This window comes from Prionailurus viverrinus, chromosome E1, assembly GCF_022837055.1.
Source record: "Prionailurus viverrinus isolate Anna chromosome E1, UM_Priviv_1.0, whole genome shotgun sequence".
NCBI classification, from domain to species: Eukaryota; Metazoa; Chordata; class Mammalia; order Carnivora; family Felidae; genus Prionailurus; species Prionailurus viverrinus.
In genome coordinates, this window is record NC_062574.1 from 28,207,177 (window position 1) to 28,222,276 (window position 15,100).

The 15,100-nt window shown below is 49.1% G+C and overlaps 2 protein-coding genes across 5 annotated transcripts in view; both read left to right on the forward strand.

Moving 5' to 3' along the window:
* The window catches only part of RNF43 (ring finger protein 43), a 67,766-nt gene extending 57,507 nt beyond the window's left edge, over positions 1 to 10,259 (forward strand). For all 4 annotated transcript variants that reach the window (XM_047832884.1, XM_047832885.1, XM_047832886.1 and 1 more), the window contains 5 exons: positions 1,418 to 1,579; positions 2,121 to 2,223; positions 2,886 to 4,235; positions 6,566 to 9,469; positions 10,154 to 10,259. In XM_047832884.1, the coding sequence (XP_047688840.1) occupies positions 1,418 to 1,579; positions 2,121 to 2,223; positions 2,886 to 4,235; positions 6,566 to 6,612 (1,662 nt within the window). In that variant the 3' untranslated portion in view covers positions 6,613 to 9,469; positions 10,154 to 10,259. The remainder of the gene's footprint in view (positions 1 to 1,417; positions 1,580 to 2,120; positions 2,224 to 2,885; positions 4,236 to 6,565; positions 9,470 to 10,153) is intronic.
* On the forward strand, positions 9,480 to 14,783 carry SUPT4H1 (SPT4 homolog, DSIF elongation factor subunit). The gene is made up of 5 exons (XM_047832889.1): positions 9,480 to 9,610; positions 10,154 to 10,260; positions 13,588 to 13,643; positions 13,908 to 13,961; positions 14,396 to 14,783. The coding sequence occupies exons 1-5, from the start codon at positions 9,542 to 9,544 to the stop codon at positions 14,461 to 14,463; spliced, it is 354 nt and encodes a 117-aa protein (XP_047688845.1). The 5' UTR covers positions 9,480 to 9,541; the 3' UTR covers positions 14,464 to 14,783.
* The last annotated feature ends 317 nt before the right edge of the window (positions 14,784 to 15,100 follow it).

The following is a 15,100-nucleotide window of genomic DNA, read 5'->3' on the forward strand; positions in this document are numbered from 1 at the left end:
AATTTTGGGGCGCCTGGGTGGCGCAGTCGGTTAAGCGTCCGACTTCAGCCAGGTCACGATCTTGCGGTCCGCGAGTTCGAGCCCTGCGTCAGGCTCTGGGCTGATGGCTCAGAGCCTGGAGCCTGTTTCCGATTCTGTGTCCCCCTCTCTCTCTGCCCCTCCCCCGTTCATGCTCTGTCTCTCTCTGTCCCAAAAATAAATAAACGTTGAAAAAAAAATTTTTAAAAAAAAATTTTTTTTTCAATGTTTATTTTTGAGAGATAGAGAGAGACAGTGTGTGCAGGGGTGGGGAGGGACAGAGAGAAAGGGAGAGACAGAGAACTCGAAGTGGTCTCCAGGCTCCATGCTGTCAGCACAGAGCCCGACGTGGGCCTTGAACTCACAAACTGTGAGATCATTACCTGAGCCAAAGTCAGATGCTTATTCAACTGAGCCACCCAGGTTCCCCGGACAGAGTTAATTTTTAAAAGCAAAGCCAGGGGCGCCTGGGTGGCGCAGTTGGTTAAGCGTCCGACTTCAGCCAGGTCACGATCTTGCGGTCCATGAGTTCTAGCCCCGCGTCAGGCTCTGGGCTGATGGCTCAGAGCCTGGAGCCTGCTTCTGATTCTGTGTCTCCCTCTCTCTCTGCCCCTCCCCCGTTCATGCTCTGTCTCTCTCTGTCCCAAAAATAAATTAAAAACGTTGAAAAAAAATTAAAAAATAAATAAATAAAAGCAAAGCCAGAGAAGGCCTTATTGAGAGGACGACATTTACAGGAAAGACCTTAAATGGGTGAGGGGGTGATGTGTGCAGATATCTGGGGAGAGTATGATCGAGACAGAGAAAACGGTAAGGGCAAAGGCCTTGAGGCAAAAGCGTGTCCAGTATGTCTGAGTCACAGCAAGGGGGCCATGTGGCTGGAGTGCAGTGAGTGAGAGGACAGAGCAGGAGGCGAGGACAGAGGGTCCATGGGGGCCCCTTTTACTGGACTGTGTAGGCCATTGGCAGGACAGTGTTTTTTTACTCTGGGTGAAATGGGAGCTATTGGAGAGTTTTGAGCAGAAGTAGTACCATGATCTGACTTACATTTTAAGGCGGTGGGGTGGATATGTGGTTCGGTGGTTAATGGGATTAGGAATTCAGTTTGATGGGCCTATTTGATATCCAAGCAAAGATGTCAAGCAGGCAGTTGGATGAAAATTTTCTCCCATGGGTCATCAAGGAAAAGAAAGCTTGATGGTATGAATGGGGGAGTGGGGTGGGCGGGGCTTAGCCTGCTTGGCAGAGCCATGTATGAGCTTGAAGACAACAAACTCCTAGGAGTAGTCAATCGGCCATATGATCTAACTGGGTGACTGGGAGCCAAGCACAAACTTGAGGTCCAGGGGTGAGGGAAGAGGAGCCCTTGCCCTATTCTGAGCCCCACCCCTCTTCTCAGGATCCCCTTCAACAGCGAACAGCCTGGGCCATCAGCCAGCTGGCCACCAGGAGGTACCAGGCCAGCTGCAGGAGGGCCCGGGCTGAGTGGCCAGACTCAAGTAGCAGCTGTAGCTCAGCCCCTGTGTGTGCCATTTGCCTGGAGGAGTTCTCTGAGGGCCAGGTAAGGCAGGGCTTGCGGGCGACCTCCATGACCAGGCTGGGGAGGGCAGCTGGACTTCGGGAGGCTGGAGGAGGCACTCGGGCAGGTGTGGGTGCCCTGGTTGCATCTGTGTCCCGTGTATCTTGCAATGAGGCAGAGGTAGGAGACAGCACTGAGGTCTGGTTATTTTCCTGGTCTTACAGGGAAAGACAACTACTGTTCGTTGAGTGTGTACCACGTGCTAGGATCTGTAGTGGGTGTTTTAGATGTATTATCTCATTTTAGCCTCATGACAGTGCAGGGTGGGGGTAGGTTAGTTTTTCATACTCATTTTAGAGCGGAAAACTAGAGCATTTCTGTTAAGAAACTTGCCCAAGGTCATGCAGCTAAAGTGGCAAGATCCAGGTTTACCGGACACCAAAGCCCTTACTCTTTCTAGTCTACCATGGGGTATTTTACAAGAAGCTGAGGGCAAAAAGGAGAGGCCAGAGGGAGTCAGGGAAATCCTGGTTACTCCTGAACCTACAGGTAACTTTGGTTTGGACCCCCTTGTTTTCTCTAGGAGCTACGGGTCATTTCTTGCCTCCATGAGTTCCATCGTGTGTGTGTGGACCCCTGGCTACATCAGCATCGGACTTGCCCTCTCTGCATGTTCAACATCGTAGGTAGGAGGTGGGCCAAGTCCTCCCCTATGTGCAGGCAGATGGGTCTAGAACAAGGTTGCTCTCTGAGGGACGGTTTTGTCTTGAAGCTGAGGAGAAAGCAGGTCTGCCATAATAGTTCTTTAAGCTGTGTACTGCTCAAGAGTGCTTCCTGTGAAGGGCAGGGAGGGCCGTTCATACTGTAGACATCTTCATTACTTTAAACATTGTATCTTTATGACAACTTTGTTGATTCTAAATCTGGGTGGTTTGTATATTTATTATTCTGATTTTCTGGCAACAAAGTATCTTATTCTAACAAAACCAGGATATTATGAAAATTTTCTAAAAGATGAAAGTGAAGTATCTTGAGGAAGGAGAGCCTTTTCTAATCTACCCAAAGGTGCACTATGGACTGGTGGTGGCCCTGGGTCAAAGAGCCCCAAGTGGGCTGATGGGAGGAGCAGGGATGGACATACACAGTGGAACTTCCAGGGAGATAGATGGACTGGAAGGAGCCAGGGCGTCCCAGGGCACAGGCAGATTAGGAATGTCCTTGGTCCCTCAACTCTGACCGAACACACAGGCTGTGTGGGCTCAAATAGGTGCTACAGCCACACTCTTCTGAATGCACGCTCCATAGGTTTGTGGGGTCAAACACCTATGCTCTTGGTTCTTTCTTCCAGAGGGTGATTCATTTTCCCAGTCCCTGGGACACTCTCGATCTTATCAGGAACCAGGCCGGAGACTCCACCTCATTCGCCAGCATCCGGGCCATGCCCACTACCACCTACCTGCTGCGTACCTGTTGGGCCCTTCCCGGAGTGCAGTGGCTCGGCCCCCGCGATCTGGTCCCTTCCCAACCTCGCAGGAGCCAGGCACAGGCCCCCGGCACCACCGTCTCCCCAGAGCCGCACATCCTCGGGCTCCGGGCGAGCAGCAGCGCCTGGCGGTGGCCCAGCATCCCTACGCGCAGGGCTGGGGGCTAGGCCGTCTCCGATGCACCTCGCAGCACCTCTCCGCTTGCCCAGCACCCCCACGCCGGGCCAGGCCTCACGACAGCAGCGGTTCTGGAGAAAGCTACCGCACGGAACGCAGTGGCTACATGGCAGACGGGCCAGCCAGTGACTCCAGTTCGGGGCCCTGTCATGGCTCTTCAAGTGACTCAGTGGTCAACTGCACGGACATCAGTCTGCAGGGCATCCATGGCAGCAGTTCTACCTTCCGCAGCTCCCTGAGCAGTGACTTTGACCCCTTGGTGTACTGCAGCCCTGAAGGGGAGCCCCGGGGGGAGGAGACCCAGCCTAGTGTGACCTCTCGGCCCCGTTCTTTGGACTCAGTGGTACCCACAGGAGAAACCCAGGTTTCCAGCCACATCCACTACCACCGGCACCGGCACCACCACTACAAAAAGCGCTTCCAGTGGCATGGCCGGAAGCCTGGCCCAGAAACTGGGTTGCCCCAGTCCAGGCCTGCCATTCCTCGGACACAGCCCCAGCCAGAGCCGCCTTCCCCTGATCAGCAAGCTGCCAGATCCAACCCAGCTGCCCCCTCAGGACAGCTCCCCCATCCACAACGGCCCAAGGCCCTCGTCGAAGCAGCCGCAGGCCCAGCTGATGCCTCCAGTCCCAGTCCCAGCAGCCTCTTCCACTTGCAGAAATCCAGCCTCCCTGTTCGACATCCACAGAGGAAAAGGCGAGGGTGCCTCTCAGAGCCCCCCCCAGCCTCTCGGCCTCAGGACTTGACTGCACACCCAACTTGCCAGGTTTTCCCCCATTACGCTACCAGCTTGGCATACCCTTGGTCCCCAGAGGCCCATCCATTGATCTTTGGACCTCCAGGCCTGGAGAGGAGGCTGCTACCAGAAACCCCAGGCCCTTGTTACCCAAGTTCACAGCCAGTGTGGTTGTGTCTGACTCCACGCCAGTCCCTGGAACCACACCCACCTGGGGAAGGGCCTTGTGAATGGAGTTGTGGCACCCTGGAGGGCAGGTCATGCCCTTACCCACACTGCCAGGTGCTGCCAGCCCAGCCTGGTGAGTTTTCAGGGGGAGAGGGTGTGGTGGGGAGAGCATACTAGGGGTTACTGCAGGATGGGTAAAGTCAGCCAACAAAGGGTTGACGGAAGCTGAGAAGGGTGCAGTGGGGCGACATTCAAAATATTGAACAACAGGCATAGCATAGGATGCTGGCTGAAGCACTCTGACTCTGCCAGGTATTACTCCTTTAGTTGCCAGATCATAGGGCGGCCTCAGGGGAAATACAGTGTGGATGGAACGGCAGAAATCTGGCACTTGCGGTGGTTTGGGACAACAGCTCCAATATAATTGTGTCAATACTTTAATAATTAGTAAAGCTGTACCAATGCACACAGTTCAATTATTAGCTTTGAATACAAAGAAGGCCAAAAAGGGTTCCTCACTCTTGAGGAGAGCATGGAGAATTACTGATAGCCAATGATCCTAGGCAATATGAGGTGTTGTAGGAGAAATAATTGCAGATATCCACAATCCTAGGCCATATGAGAAGAGCTATGTAAATGAGAAAAGGAAGGAAGGAAGGAAGGAAGGAAGGAAGGAAGGAAGGGAGGAAGGGAGGAAGGAAAGGAGGAGGGAAGGAAAGAAGGAAGGAAGGAAAAGGAAAGAAAAAGAAAAAAAGATCACAGATGGTTCTCAGCAACCCTGTGGGTCCTTAGGTTTTCTCCTCTCCCCCTGGGGGTAAAAGAACAACTAAGGCTTCCCTTCTAAGCACCCTTGTTAATAAGACTGACCTCATTTTCCTGGGGCCTCAGTACATCCCTGATACTGTATTACAACCAACGGTGATAATATAAATCCTCAACTTTAACTTGGTGGGTTTTTTTGCTCAAATCCTCCTCTTCTTCCTTCAGAGCCCCCTACCTCCCCATTTTCCCCATCTTCTCCCATAGTGTGGATGACACAGCTCTTTGCCTACAGCTATCACTAGCCACCCCAAAAGGGAACCCAAAGGTCCTGAAACGTAAGACCTCACAGTCCAGGACCCCAACAGTTAAGATCTAGAGCTGTTACCATTCATTCATTCACTTCTTCCCTCCTTTTTTCTTCCTGCACTGTATGTTTGCTCTATGCTAGGTTCCAGGCTAGGCTCTGAACACATGGAACTTGTCAACCAGGAGATCCAGGTCTGTGGGGTCATAGGCATGTAAACAGTTACAGTAGAGAAAATAATTGCTTCCATAGAACCAGGTAAAGTAAGCTTTGGCTATGTGTTTGATGATTCCCTTTGGACCCTGTCATGTGCTGCTGGTCCCAGACCACCACTTCCCCTCTCTCCCATACTCAGAACCTGTTTCAATGTCTCCCTCTTCCCTGCTCCTCAAATCCAATCAATGCCAGATTCTGTTAAATGTATCCTTGATGCATTTTTTACCTTCTTCAAAACTGATGGCCCCTGCCTGTGTCTTGGATGCAGCCTAAAGATGGAAGCAGGAGCCTCCTACCCTTCCTTCCCCTCTTACAGGTCCATGAAGGCTGGGCACTGTACATACAGTGTTGTGTCCTACAGAGTCATGCAGCACAGCTACCCTGCTCACGTACTGCTGCCAGGCTCATCACCCTCAAATAAACTGTCCAGAAATTTCCAAATGTTCTCTTTTGTCCACAGTGAAGAAAAACCCATCCTGGTTTGGCCTTCAAGGCTCTAGCACCAGCTAGCCCCCATCTTCCTTCCCAACCTTATTTTTCCCTCTTCCCCTTCCTGTTCTTCCTGTTCTTCCCTGTTCCATCCTTTTGCCAAACCAAGTAAATACTTCTTGCAGTTCCTATAGCCCAGAATATTCTGCTGCCTTCCTATTCCCATAAATTGAGTTCTTACGTATTTCTGCAGGACCAGCTCATTTATCTTCACCTTCAGGAGGCCCTTCCTGATTGTTCCGCTGGAACATGATCTGTCCCCTTCCCAGGAAAGGTCTTAGGACCCAGTCCTGTCTCACTGGCAGAATTTCCCTTTGCATGCACACCTTCTCTTCTACAAGACTGTCAGGTTCCTGCTTTTTTTTTTTTTTCTGGTCTTCTATTTGGTGTGTGGTAACAGGCCAGATTCATGAGTGCTTAATAAATATTCATTGGGTTAATGAATGAATAGGAAGTATTTGTAACACACTGGTTGCTATATATGTTTCTCTTTCTCTAGCTTTTTTTTCCCCCCTCTTCCCTGTGTCCCAACTGGGACCCCTCCCAGCTTTCGATCTAACTGCCCCTTCTGGACACATTCCCTGATCCCCACCCTGTGTGGTTCCCTGCCAGCCATACTGTCTTGCAGGTGGAACAAGCAAGAGGCTGGCCTGACACTCAGTGACCAATTTCCTCTCCCTCTGTAAACGCAGGCTCAGAGGAGGAGGAGCTTGAGGAGCTGTGCGAACAGGCTGTGTGAGATGCTCAGACTTCACTTCAACCAAGTGTGCTCCGGCTGACTTGGGGGCCCTGTATGGCACAGAGTTATGCTCCTGAGAGAAGAAAGGACCTCGGAAAACACCCCTCTTTTTTGCTATACTTCCTGGAACCTCTGGAAGAGGGGTGGTGATGGTGGGGGGGCAGGAAGTGTTCCCTGCTCCTAGCTCTGGACCCTGCGTGCAGAATGCATTTGCAGGGCAGCAAGTCTGTGTCCAGCCTGGCAACTAGCTACTGCCTATGTGGGCTGGCTCCTTAAGGGAGAGCAGGAAGCTAGGTGTGGGTAGTTAGGTGTTGAAAAGGTGCTGCTTCTTTCCCCAGACCCTGCAGGTCTTCCTCATCCCAAGTCTCATGTGCATACCTGCCAATGGGTCCTTCTTACCTCCTTTCTTGGGTGAGTCCTGCACACCAGCTTTGACTCCTCGGTAAAGCTGCTGCATCAGCAGCAACCTGGCTCTTCTTTTCCTTCTTTGCAAAAGGATCAAGAACATAGGTGAGGCCTGGGAAGCTCTGCAGCTTCTCCAGGCAGTGCCTACCCTGGTGCATAAGGGAGAATGTTTTTCCCTTCTTGTTCTTAATTGTCAGATCCACTCTATTAAGTCAGAGGGGAGACTGTGGGAAGCCAGGGTGTGGAGTCGTGTCCCAGCACCATGTTCTGGCACCATGAAGAACCTGGGATGGACCCTCTGACTTTCAAACTCCCTTCTCTCTCCAGCAACTCCCAGTTCCTCTGGGTATTGGGGGGGGGGGGCAGTGGGGAGGGAATAATTCTTTTCTAGAGATTGCCTATCTCAAAGTCCCAAAGTAGATGGAAAGAAAAGGATTTCTGATGAACTTCGTCTAGAAAAGGGAGGATGGAATGAAGGTAGAAAAGGCAGAATTACAGCTGAACAAGGACAACGATGAATCTGGGGGTCTTCTCTCAGAGCAGGGATGGGAAACGGGAGAACAAAGGAAAAGCAAGGTGGGACATTTGGGTTTAGATGGCCCCAAGGCCCAGCTTCCCATTATAAGCCATATAGGCCAGGGATGCCCAGGAAGGTGTGCATGCAGGATATCTGGCCTGGGTAGCTGGTACTGAGTGGCAAGGGCTGAGGGGCCTCCTGACGGTGACATTCACCCCAGGGCAGCTTGACCATTGCTGGCTCCTCAGGCATTATCCCATTTGGAATGTGAATGTGGGAGCAAAGTGGGCACAGGACCCTACCTGGGAATCTTCTTCCCTCAAAGTCAGTGGGGAACTAGCACCTACCGAAGCACCCACATGGGTATTTATATCTGAACCAGACAGAAAGACGCTTGAATCAGGCACTATGTTGAGAAATGTATTTATTTGCTAATATATTTATCCATAAATGAGGTCTGGTCTTGTGGTTTTGTTCTCTCATGACTGTCACTCAGGGTAACAAATTCATCTTCTCCATTGACAGAAATAAATTATTTCTGGTATCAGAGGCTAGGCTCTGATTTATGAAAGGACAGGACAGAGTGGTAGACTAGGTAACAAGAATTGATTTGTAAGCCCCTAAAAACGATTTGGTGAGATAAGGGAAGGGGGAAGCATGACAAGATTCACACTGTGGTCCAGTCGTTATCAGACTTATTGTACTTTTCACTTCACACATTCTTATGATGCTTCAGTGACTTTGTGACCTTGGGCAAATATTCTGTGCCTCACTTTTTTCCGCCCATAAAATAGGCCTACTTCACAGAGTGGTTGCAGGGCTCCCATGAGATAAGCGTGAAAGTATGTTTGGAAAGTATCCAGTGACAGGGAACATTCTAACCCCAGTCACAGAACCCATCTGAACACACGCCCCCCTTGAAAAAGCTCTGTTTCAGTTGGGACGCCTGGTTGGGAGGATAGAACAGTAGGGCCTGAAACTACTGAAACTATCCCAGAGCTCCAATCCTGATAAACACAAATGACTGTGCTCTGCCTCCCCACGGGACTACGGTTGAGGATCAAGAGCTGGTGCTATGTTGGTATGAATTCCACAGAGCCTGGGGCAGCCTCTGCTCTCATCCTCACAAAGCACATTTCCCCCTCTGCTTCTCCAGGACAGGTTTCCTAGGGGGTGGTCATTGTCTGTTGCCCAGTTTTGAACAGGAGAGCAAAGAAACATCCAGCTTGCTATAGGGTGAAATCAAAACAAAACAAAACAAAACAAAACACAATCTCCAATCCCCTACAGATATTCTGAAGTAAAGGACCTGTGTCTAAATGCTGCACGAAACAAATTATCAGCTGGAACAAGGAAAGTACGTAAAGAGTTTTAAAAAATAATGGGCCTGGTATCCGCCATGGGCTCACAAGCCAGCATTCCCGTGGACGGCGAATGGAAACCCTTTACTGCTCTCAGGAAAGAAAGGGGCCGTCCCTGATTTTCCTCTCTGCAGAGATAATCCAGATGGAGACAGTGGACTCTGGCCCTGCGCTTTTAAAACGGGAAGACAAAAAAGAATCTCGGCTGACATCTGGGATCCTCCTAAGGGGACCGGCGGCCGGCTGCCAGCGGCCTAGATCAAACGGCCCGCCCCGCCGGGAGTTCCGGCCGGAGCCGCGGCGCGCTCCCGCGCAGGCGCCAGCCCCGCCACCCCTCCCCCACGGGCCCTACCCACAGGCGCAACTGCCTTCCCGGCCTCGCCCTCGCGCCCGCCCAGGTGGCGGGTGCGCGCGCCGGCCCAGGTGACTCCCGGCCGGCCCCGCCTCCAGGCGGGAGAAACCATCTCCTTGACCGGGGGGGGAGGGGGGCGGGGGAGAGAGAGAGAGGCGTGAGTCCGCGGCTCCCCACACCGGAACAGGAAGTGCGGAAAACCGGAAGTGGAAGGCATTCTGGGTAAATCGCTGTTTACTTCCTGCGGCTGAGGAGGCCGTGGCCCAAATCTTTGCTGTTCATTTGTCGGAGAGGATGGCCCTGGAGACGGTGCCGAAGGACCTACGGCATCTACGGGCTTGTTTGCTGTGTTCTCTGGTCAAGGTGTCCTTCGGGGAGGCGGTTGTAGGGGCGATGGGGTATCAAGGTGGGGGAAAAGGTGGAACGGAGCTGAGGGATAGCGAAGGGAAAAGTAGGGTCCAGGACCCCGGGGGTTGGCAGGGGATGTGGGAAGCTGCTGGAGGCCGTTGTTTAAGTCGGGAGGAACGCAGGCAGTCTTACATGATTTTGAATCCTCAGCACACAGGTCTGATCCTTAACAGACATTCAGTGAACTTCTGTTGAAGCCGAAGGCCACTGGGATTCAGAGGAGGGTGGGGATCTGCAGCTGAGGGAGTAGTCGGAGAGGATGCCTGACCCTGAGGAGACTAGGGAAAGGAGTAGGTAAAACATAGCTGGTAATAAGAGAGGGAGGACTGTGAGGGTGGAACTTTAGCAATGGGGCTGTGGGAGTGGTGGGTGGGGAATCTGATGAGACAGAGTCAACATAGGGAGGCTTCTACTTGACCAGGTAGAAGTATGGAGAAAGCTACTTCCTTTTTTGGCCTTGTTTATGCTCACTCCTTCTCCCTCTTTTCCCTCTCCTAGACTATAGACCAGTTTGAATATGACGGATGTGACAATTGTGATGCATACCTTCAGATGAAGGGTAACCGGGAGATGGTATATGACTGCACCAGTTCTTCCTTTGATGGGTAAGCCCCTTTAGAGTCCTTTGTTACACCCACCCCCACCCCACCCCATCCCACCAAGTAAATGTGAGGCAGACTTTTGAGACCATAATCCTAGTTGTTCTCAAAGTTATTTTGAGACATAGTAGTCCTGTGCTGTCCAGTACAGTTGCTACTAGCTATGTGTGGCATTGAGCACTTCAAATGTGGCTAGTCCAAACTGAGGTTTGCTCATACTGCAAAATATGCACTAGATTGACAAGACTTAGAACGAGAAAAAAGAATATAAAATATTTTAATTTTTCAAATATTAATTACATGCCAAAGTGATAATTCTTTGGATATACTGGGTTAAATGAGATATGGTATTGAAGTTAATTTCATCTTTTTGTCTTTACTCATAAACATGGCTACTAGAAAATTTAAAATGACTTGTGTGGTTTTCATTATATTTCTGCCGTACAGTTCTTCATTAAAGACGGTCAGCTCATTGTTGGTAGGGACTGTGTTTATCTTGTGCACCATGATTTGGCACAGGGCCTGGAAGGTGGCAAATGGCTAATAAATGTTTGTTGAATGCATGAAGATCCTTTCTGAAGATGAAGGTCAGGTAGAGTAATGGTAAATTATCGCCCGAAAGCTGTTCCCTTTAGATATGTCTAAGAGAACCTGTAAGAAAAATTTTCCCTTAGTGAGATTGTCCAATGGGGAGAAAGGGAAGTGAGAGTAACATAAGTAGCCAGGTCTCCATTTTTCCCCCAAGGTAGGAGCCAAGGGGCAGTATTTTGGGGGGGTTCAGGAGATACTTTAAAGTGTCTCTTGGTCTCCAGGCCAATTGAAGATTTATACACAGACTAGGCTCAAACCCAGTACCTGCTGAACCTTCAAGATGGGGCCAACTCCATCCCCTCTTTGATTTCCTTTAAGGAAACATGAAGAATTGGGCAAAAAAGATGTTGTCATGGAATCTTACTTCCTACACATGCATGTGCATAGGCAGAATCTTCAGTCCCTTCGATTATTTGTTTGCACTGTAACAAAATTGCTAACAAATGAATAAAAGAACTCCCATTTACAGGTAACGTACTGTGTTGGCTGCTCTGAAGGATGTCAAGAGTCACACAGTGATGTATTTACTAGTAAGAGATGCAGTGTAAAGTTTTGCATGTTAGAATTTTTTTTTTTAAAGTTGTAAGATATGTGTGACAGAAAATTTACCATTTTTAAGTGTAGAATTCAGTGGCATTAAGTATATTCACACTGTTGTGCAGCCATCACCACCATCCATCTACAGAACTTTTTTCATCTCCTCATTTCCCCCTCCGCAGAGCCCCAGGCAACTACCATTCTACTTTCTTTATGAATTTGCACTTGATCTTAGCCAAAAGGCCGAGAAGCGATTGAATTTGAAGTATACTGTAGGTGCTTCATATAAGCGGAATCATACAATATTTGTCCTTTTGTAACTGGCTCATTTCACTTAGTGTAATGTCTTCAAGGTTTATCTATATTGTAGCATGTCAGAAGCATTTTTTAAGCTGAATAATACCATTTTTGTATATACCACATTTTATCTATGTGTCGATAGACACTTGGGTTGCTTCTGTCTTTTGGCTGTTATGAATAATGCTGCTGTGAGCATGGCTTTACGAATATCTGATCAGGTCCCTGCCTTCACTTCTTTGGGGTATATATATCCAGAAGTGGAATTGCTGAGTTCTATGTTTAGTATTTCGAGGAACCGTCAGACTGTTTTTCGTAGTGGCAGCACCATTTTACATTCCCACCACCAGTTTCTCTACACCCTACCCAACACTTGTTATTTTTTGTTTTATGTTTTGTTTTGGTTTTGATAGAAGCTACCCTATTGGGTGTGGAGTGATATCTCTTTGTGGTTTTGATCGTCTTTCCCTAATCATTGGTGATGTCTTTTGCTAATCAGTTGTGATGTACTTATTGGCCATTTGTGTATCTTCTTCAGAAAAAAATGTCTGTTCAGGTCCTTTGCCCACTTTTGAATCAGGTTATTTGGCTGTTGAATTGTTGGGAGTTATTTGTGTATTCCCTGTGCATATTAGGTTTTGGAGAATGGGTATGTCAAAGGCTAATGGAGATCAGAGGAAGGCCAGATGAACTCAGCCAGAAGCAGAGGAGATAGCATATGAATCAGGCTCTTAAAGAAGTACAGGTTTTTTGAGGAAGGTGAGGTGAGACAGCATTTTAGAAAAAGCATTCTAAACAAGGGAATGACTTGAGCAAAATCAGGGGTGGGAAAACTAGGGTATGTTTGGAGAATGGTGGGAATTCTGTTTAGATTGAATCATAAGGTTGGGTAACAGACACTATAGGGCTAGAAAGATTGGTTGTGAAGGACAGAGGAGAATATAGTTTTGGTCAGGAGAATGGCCTGCATATGTGTCTGCTGCACATCAGTCTGCCAGGCCAGGGCAAGTATTACCCTGCGTAACCACCCTGGAGAATGGGATCAGTTCCACTCAGTGTGTGACTGAGAATGTAGGATTCGGATGGGGAGGAAGGCCCCCCAAATAAGAATCCAAGATTGTTGCCAAGAGAAGAGGGAATGGTTATTGAGGAGGTAATCAACAAATGTCAGTGTCTAGAACAGACCTGTCACAATAGGCAATCACTAAGCATTTGATTGAATCAACAAATGGCAGAAATGACCTCTGTAAGCTTCTGAAAGTACCTGATGTTTACATGTCAAGCCCAAAAGGCAGGCTTCTAGCTCTTCAGTAGCCTTTCTGTTGCCTGTGCTCTAGAATCAGAGGTATCCTAGGAAAAACTATTAGGATAATAAGGAGAGTTAATGTTTATTCAGCACCTATTCTGTGCTAGGTGCTTTTCATGTATTAGCTTGGTCTTTGAGTTTCATATGTGTGTTAGGCTGCACAGCTCATTAGAGGCAGATCTTGGCCCAGTCTAACTTATTTCTGGTAGGAGGACCCATTGTTTTCATTCACCCTCTGCCTTTGCATTAAGGCCAGCCCCCTAGTGGTCATGTTGGTTGTAATCAGAAGAGCTGGTTTCCCCGGGAGTCTGGGCTAAAGATGTTTTTGAGCCTGGTGAAGCTAGTCCTTTGGGGATGATGACTGACTTGTGATTGGCGGGCAAAGAAACTTTTTCAGTACTAACTTTTGGTCAGCTCCTTCGCAGCATTAGAAGTCACTTTCTCCTGCTTTCTAGCAGAGACTCAATACTTGGCTTTTTCCTGTGTTTCTTCTCCCAGAACTATTTTGCTGGCCTGTAGCAGAGTAACGTGGGCAGTTTCCTCCATCGCTCTTCTCTAGTGGGCAAGGCTCAGCGTGACTTCTGTTTCTTTCCCTTTCCCAGAATCATTGCGATGATGAGTCCAGAGGACAGCTGGGTGTCTAAGTGGCAGCGAGTCAGTAAGTTCTCCCTTCTCCTTTTCCTTCTCCTAGTTGTGTTGTTTCTGTCCCTTGGGTTCAGTGGGGGAGTCTTAAATCATTGGGTACGTGTCCTCAGAGTGAGAAAGATGAGAGTGTCCCGTCCCCTGTCATTTAACACTGTAGCCAAAAGAGGTGATTGCTCTTCTCGCGGCGCTGCAGCATTTCTTTCGTTTTGAGCTTAAACCTCCATTTGGTCTTTAGACTTAACTTACTCTCACTGCCATCCCTTTTCTTCTCTCTTAGGTAACTTTAAGCCGGGTGTGTATGCAGTGTCAGTCACTGGTCGTCTACCCCAAGGTAATAATAATCATAATAGCAGCTGATACTCATTTACTGTGCCAAGTGCTGAGGAAGTCCTTCTTGTGATTGCACGCTAGTCCTCACACCTCTGTGAGGGAACTGAGACACAGAGAGGTTAAATAACTTGTCCAAGGTCACCTGCTAGTTAAGTAAGGAGGTAGAATTTGAACCCAGGCATTTCGGCTCCAGAACCCTTGGTTTCAATGACTACAACGTGTCTTCCGTTTTTCTCTCATTTTTACCAAGTCATTGCCAGACACTTGCCTGAATCTTCAGTGGTAACAAGCCAACCTGGCGGGATCATTGATGAGCTGTCTAGGAACTCCACTTTGCTTAGGAACACGTTTCTTCCCACAAAGTGGTAGTAGAGGGACTTTTCTTATCCTCTGGAATCTTCCTCCCTCACAGAGCTGTTTCTTTTCCTGCCACAGGAATCGTGCGAGAGCTGAAAAGTCGAGGAGTGGCCTACAAATCCAGAGACACAGCTATAAAGACCTAGCAAGATGCATGGCTGCCAGCGTCTTGCCTCTGCCCCACCTCCTGCCTCTGTTTATTTTTTGTTGTGGAACTAAGGGGGCGGAACTTCAGATACTCCCCACCATCCAGTTCTGAGACTCAGCAGACTGTTGAGAGCACAGCGTGTCCCTGGGCCATTTTACCTTTGGACTACTGGTGGGGGTGGTTTGGGTTGGTGGATTGACAGAGACTGAATTGAATGGGAGGTAGGATACTGGTCTTCCTACTCAGAGCCCAGGTCTATGCCCTTACCCATGGGCAAGACTCTGGGTCAAATGCCAATAAACACGAATCTCTAGGAAAGTTCTTAAGCCCATGACAGACGCCTTACCTCCTCCTTCCTTCCTTTTACCCGGGTGCAGTAAAACCCCCTTAACCCTGTAAGCACCTTCCCAGAGCAGCAGAAGCCCTCCTGCTCTCCATTACCCATCTTTCAGGCTCCAGAGTTGCAGCCTTTCTAGTGTGCTTCCTTGGGTCCTGTTGGAAGGTCTGCTGTCCTGAGTCTAGGGAACCCCATCGTGCAGACTTTTGCTCTCTAGACCTGGCACAGCAGGTGTCCCCTGAAAGAAATCCTGAGATTTCATAAGTATTCTTTGCCCATTGACCATGTTTAATACACC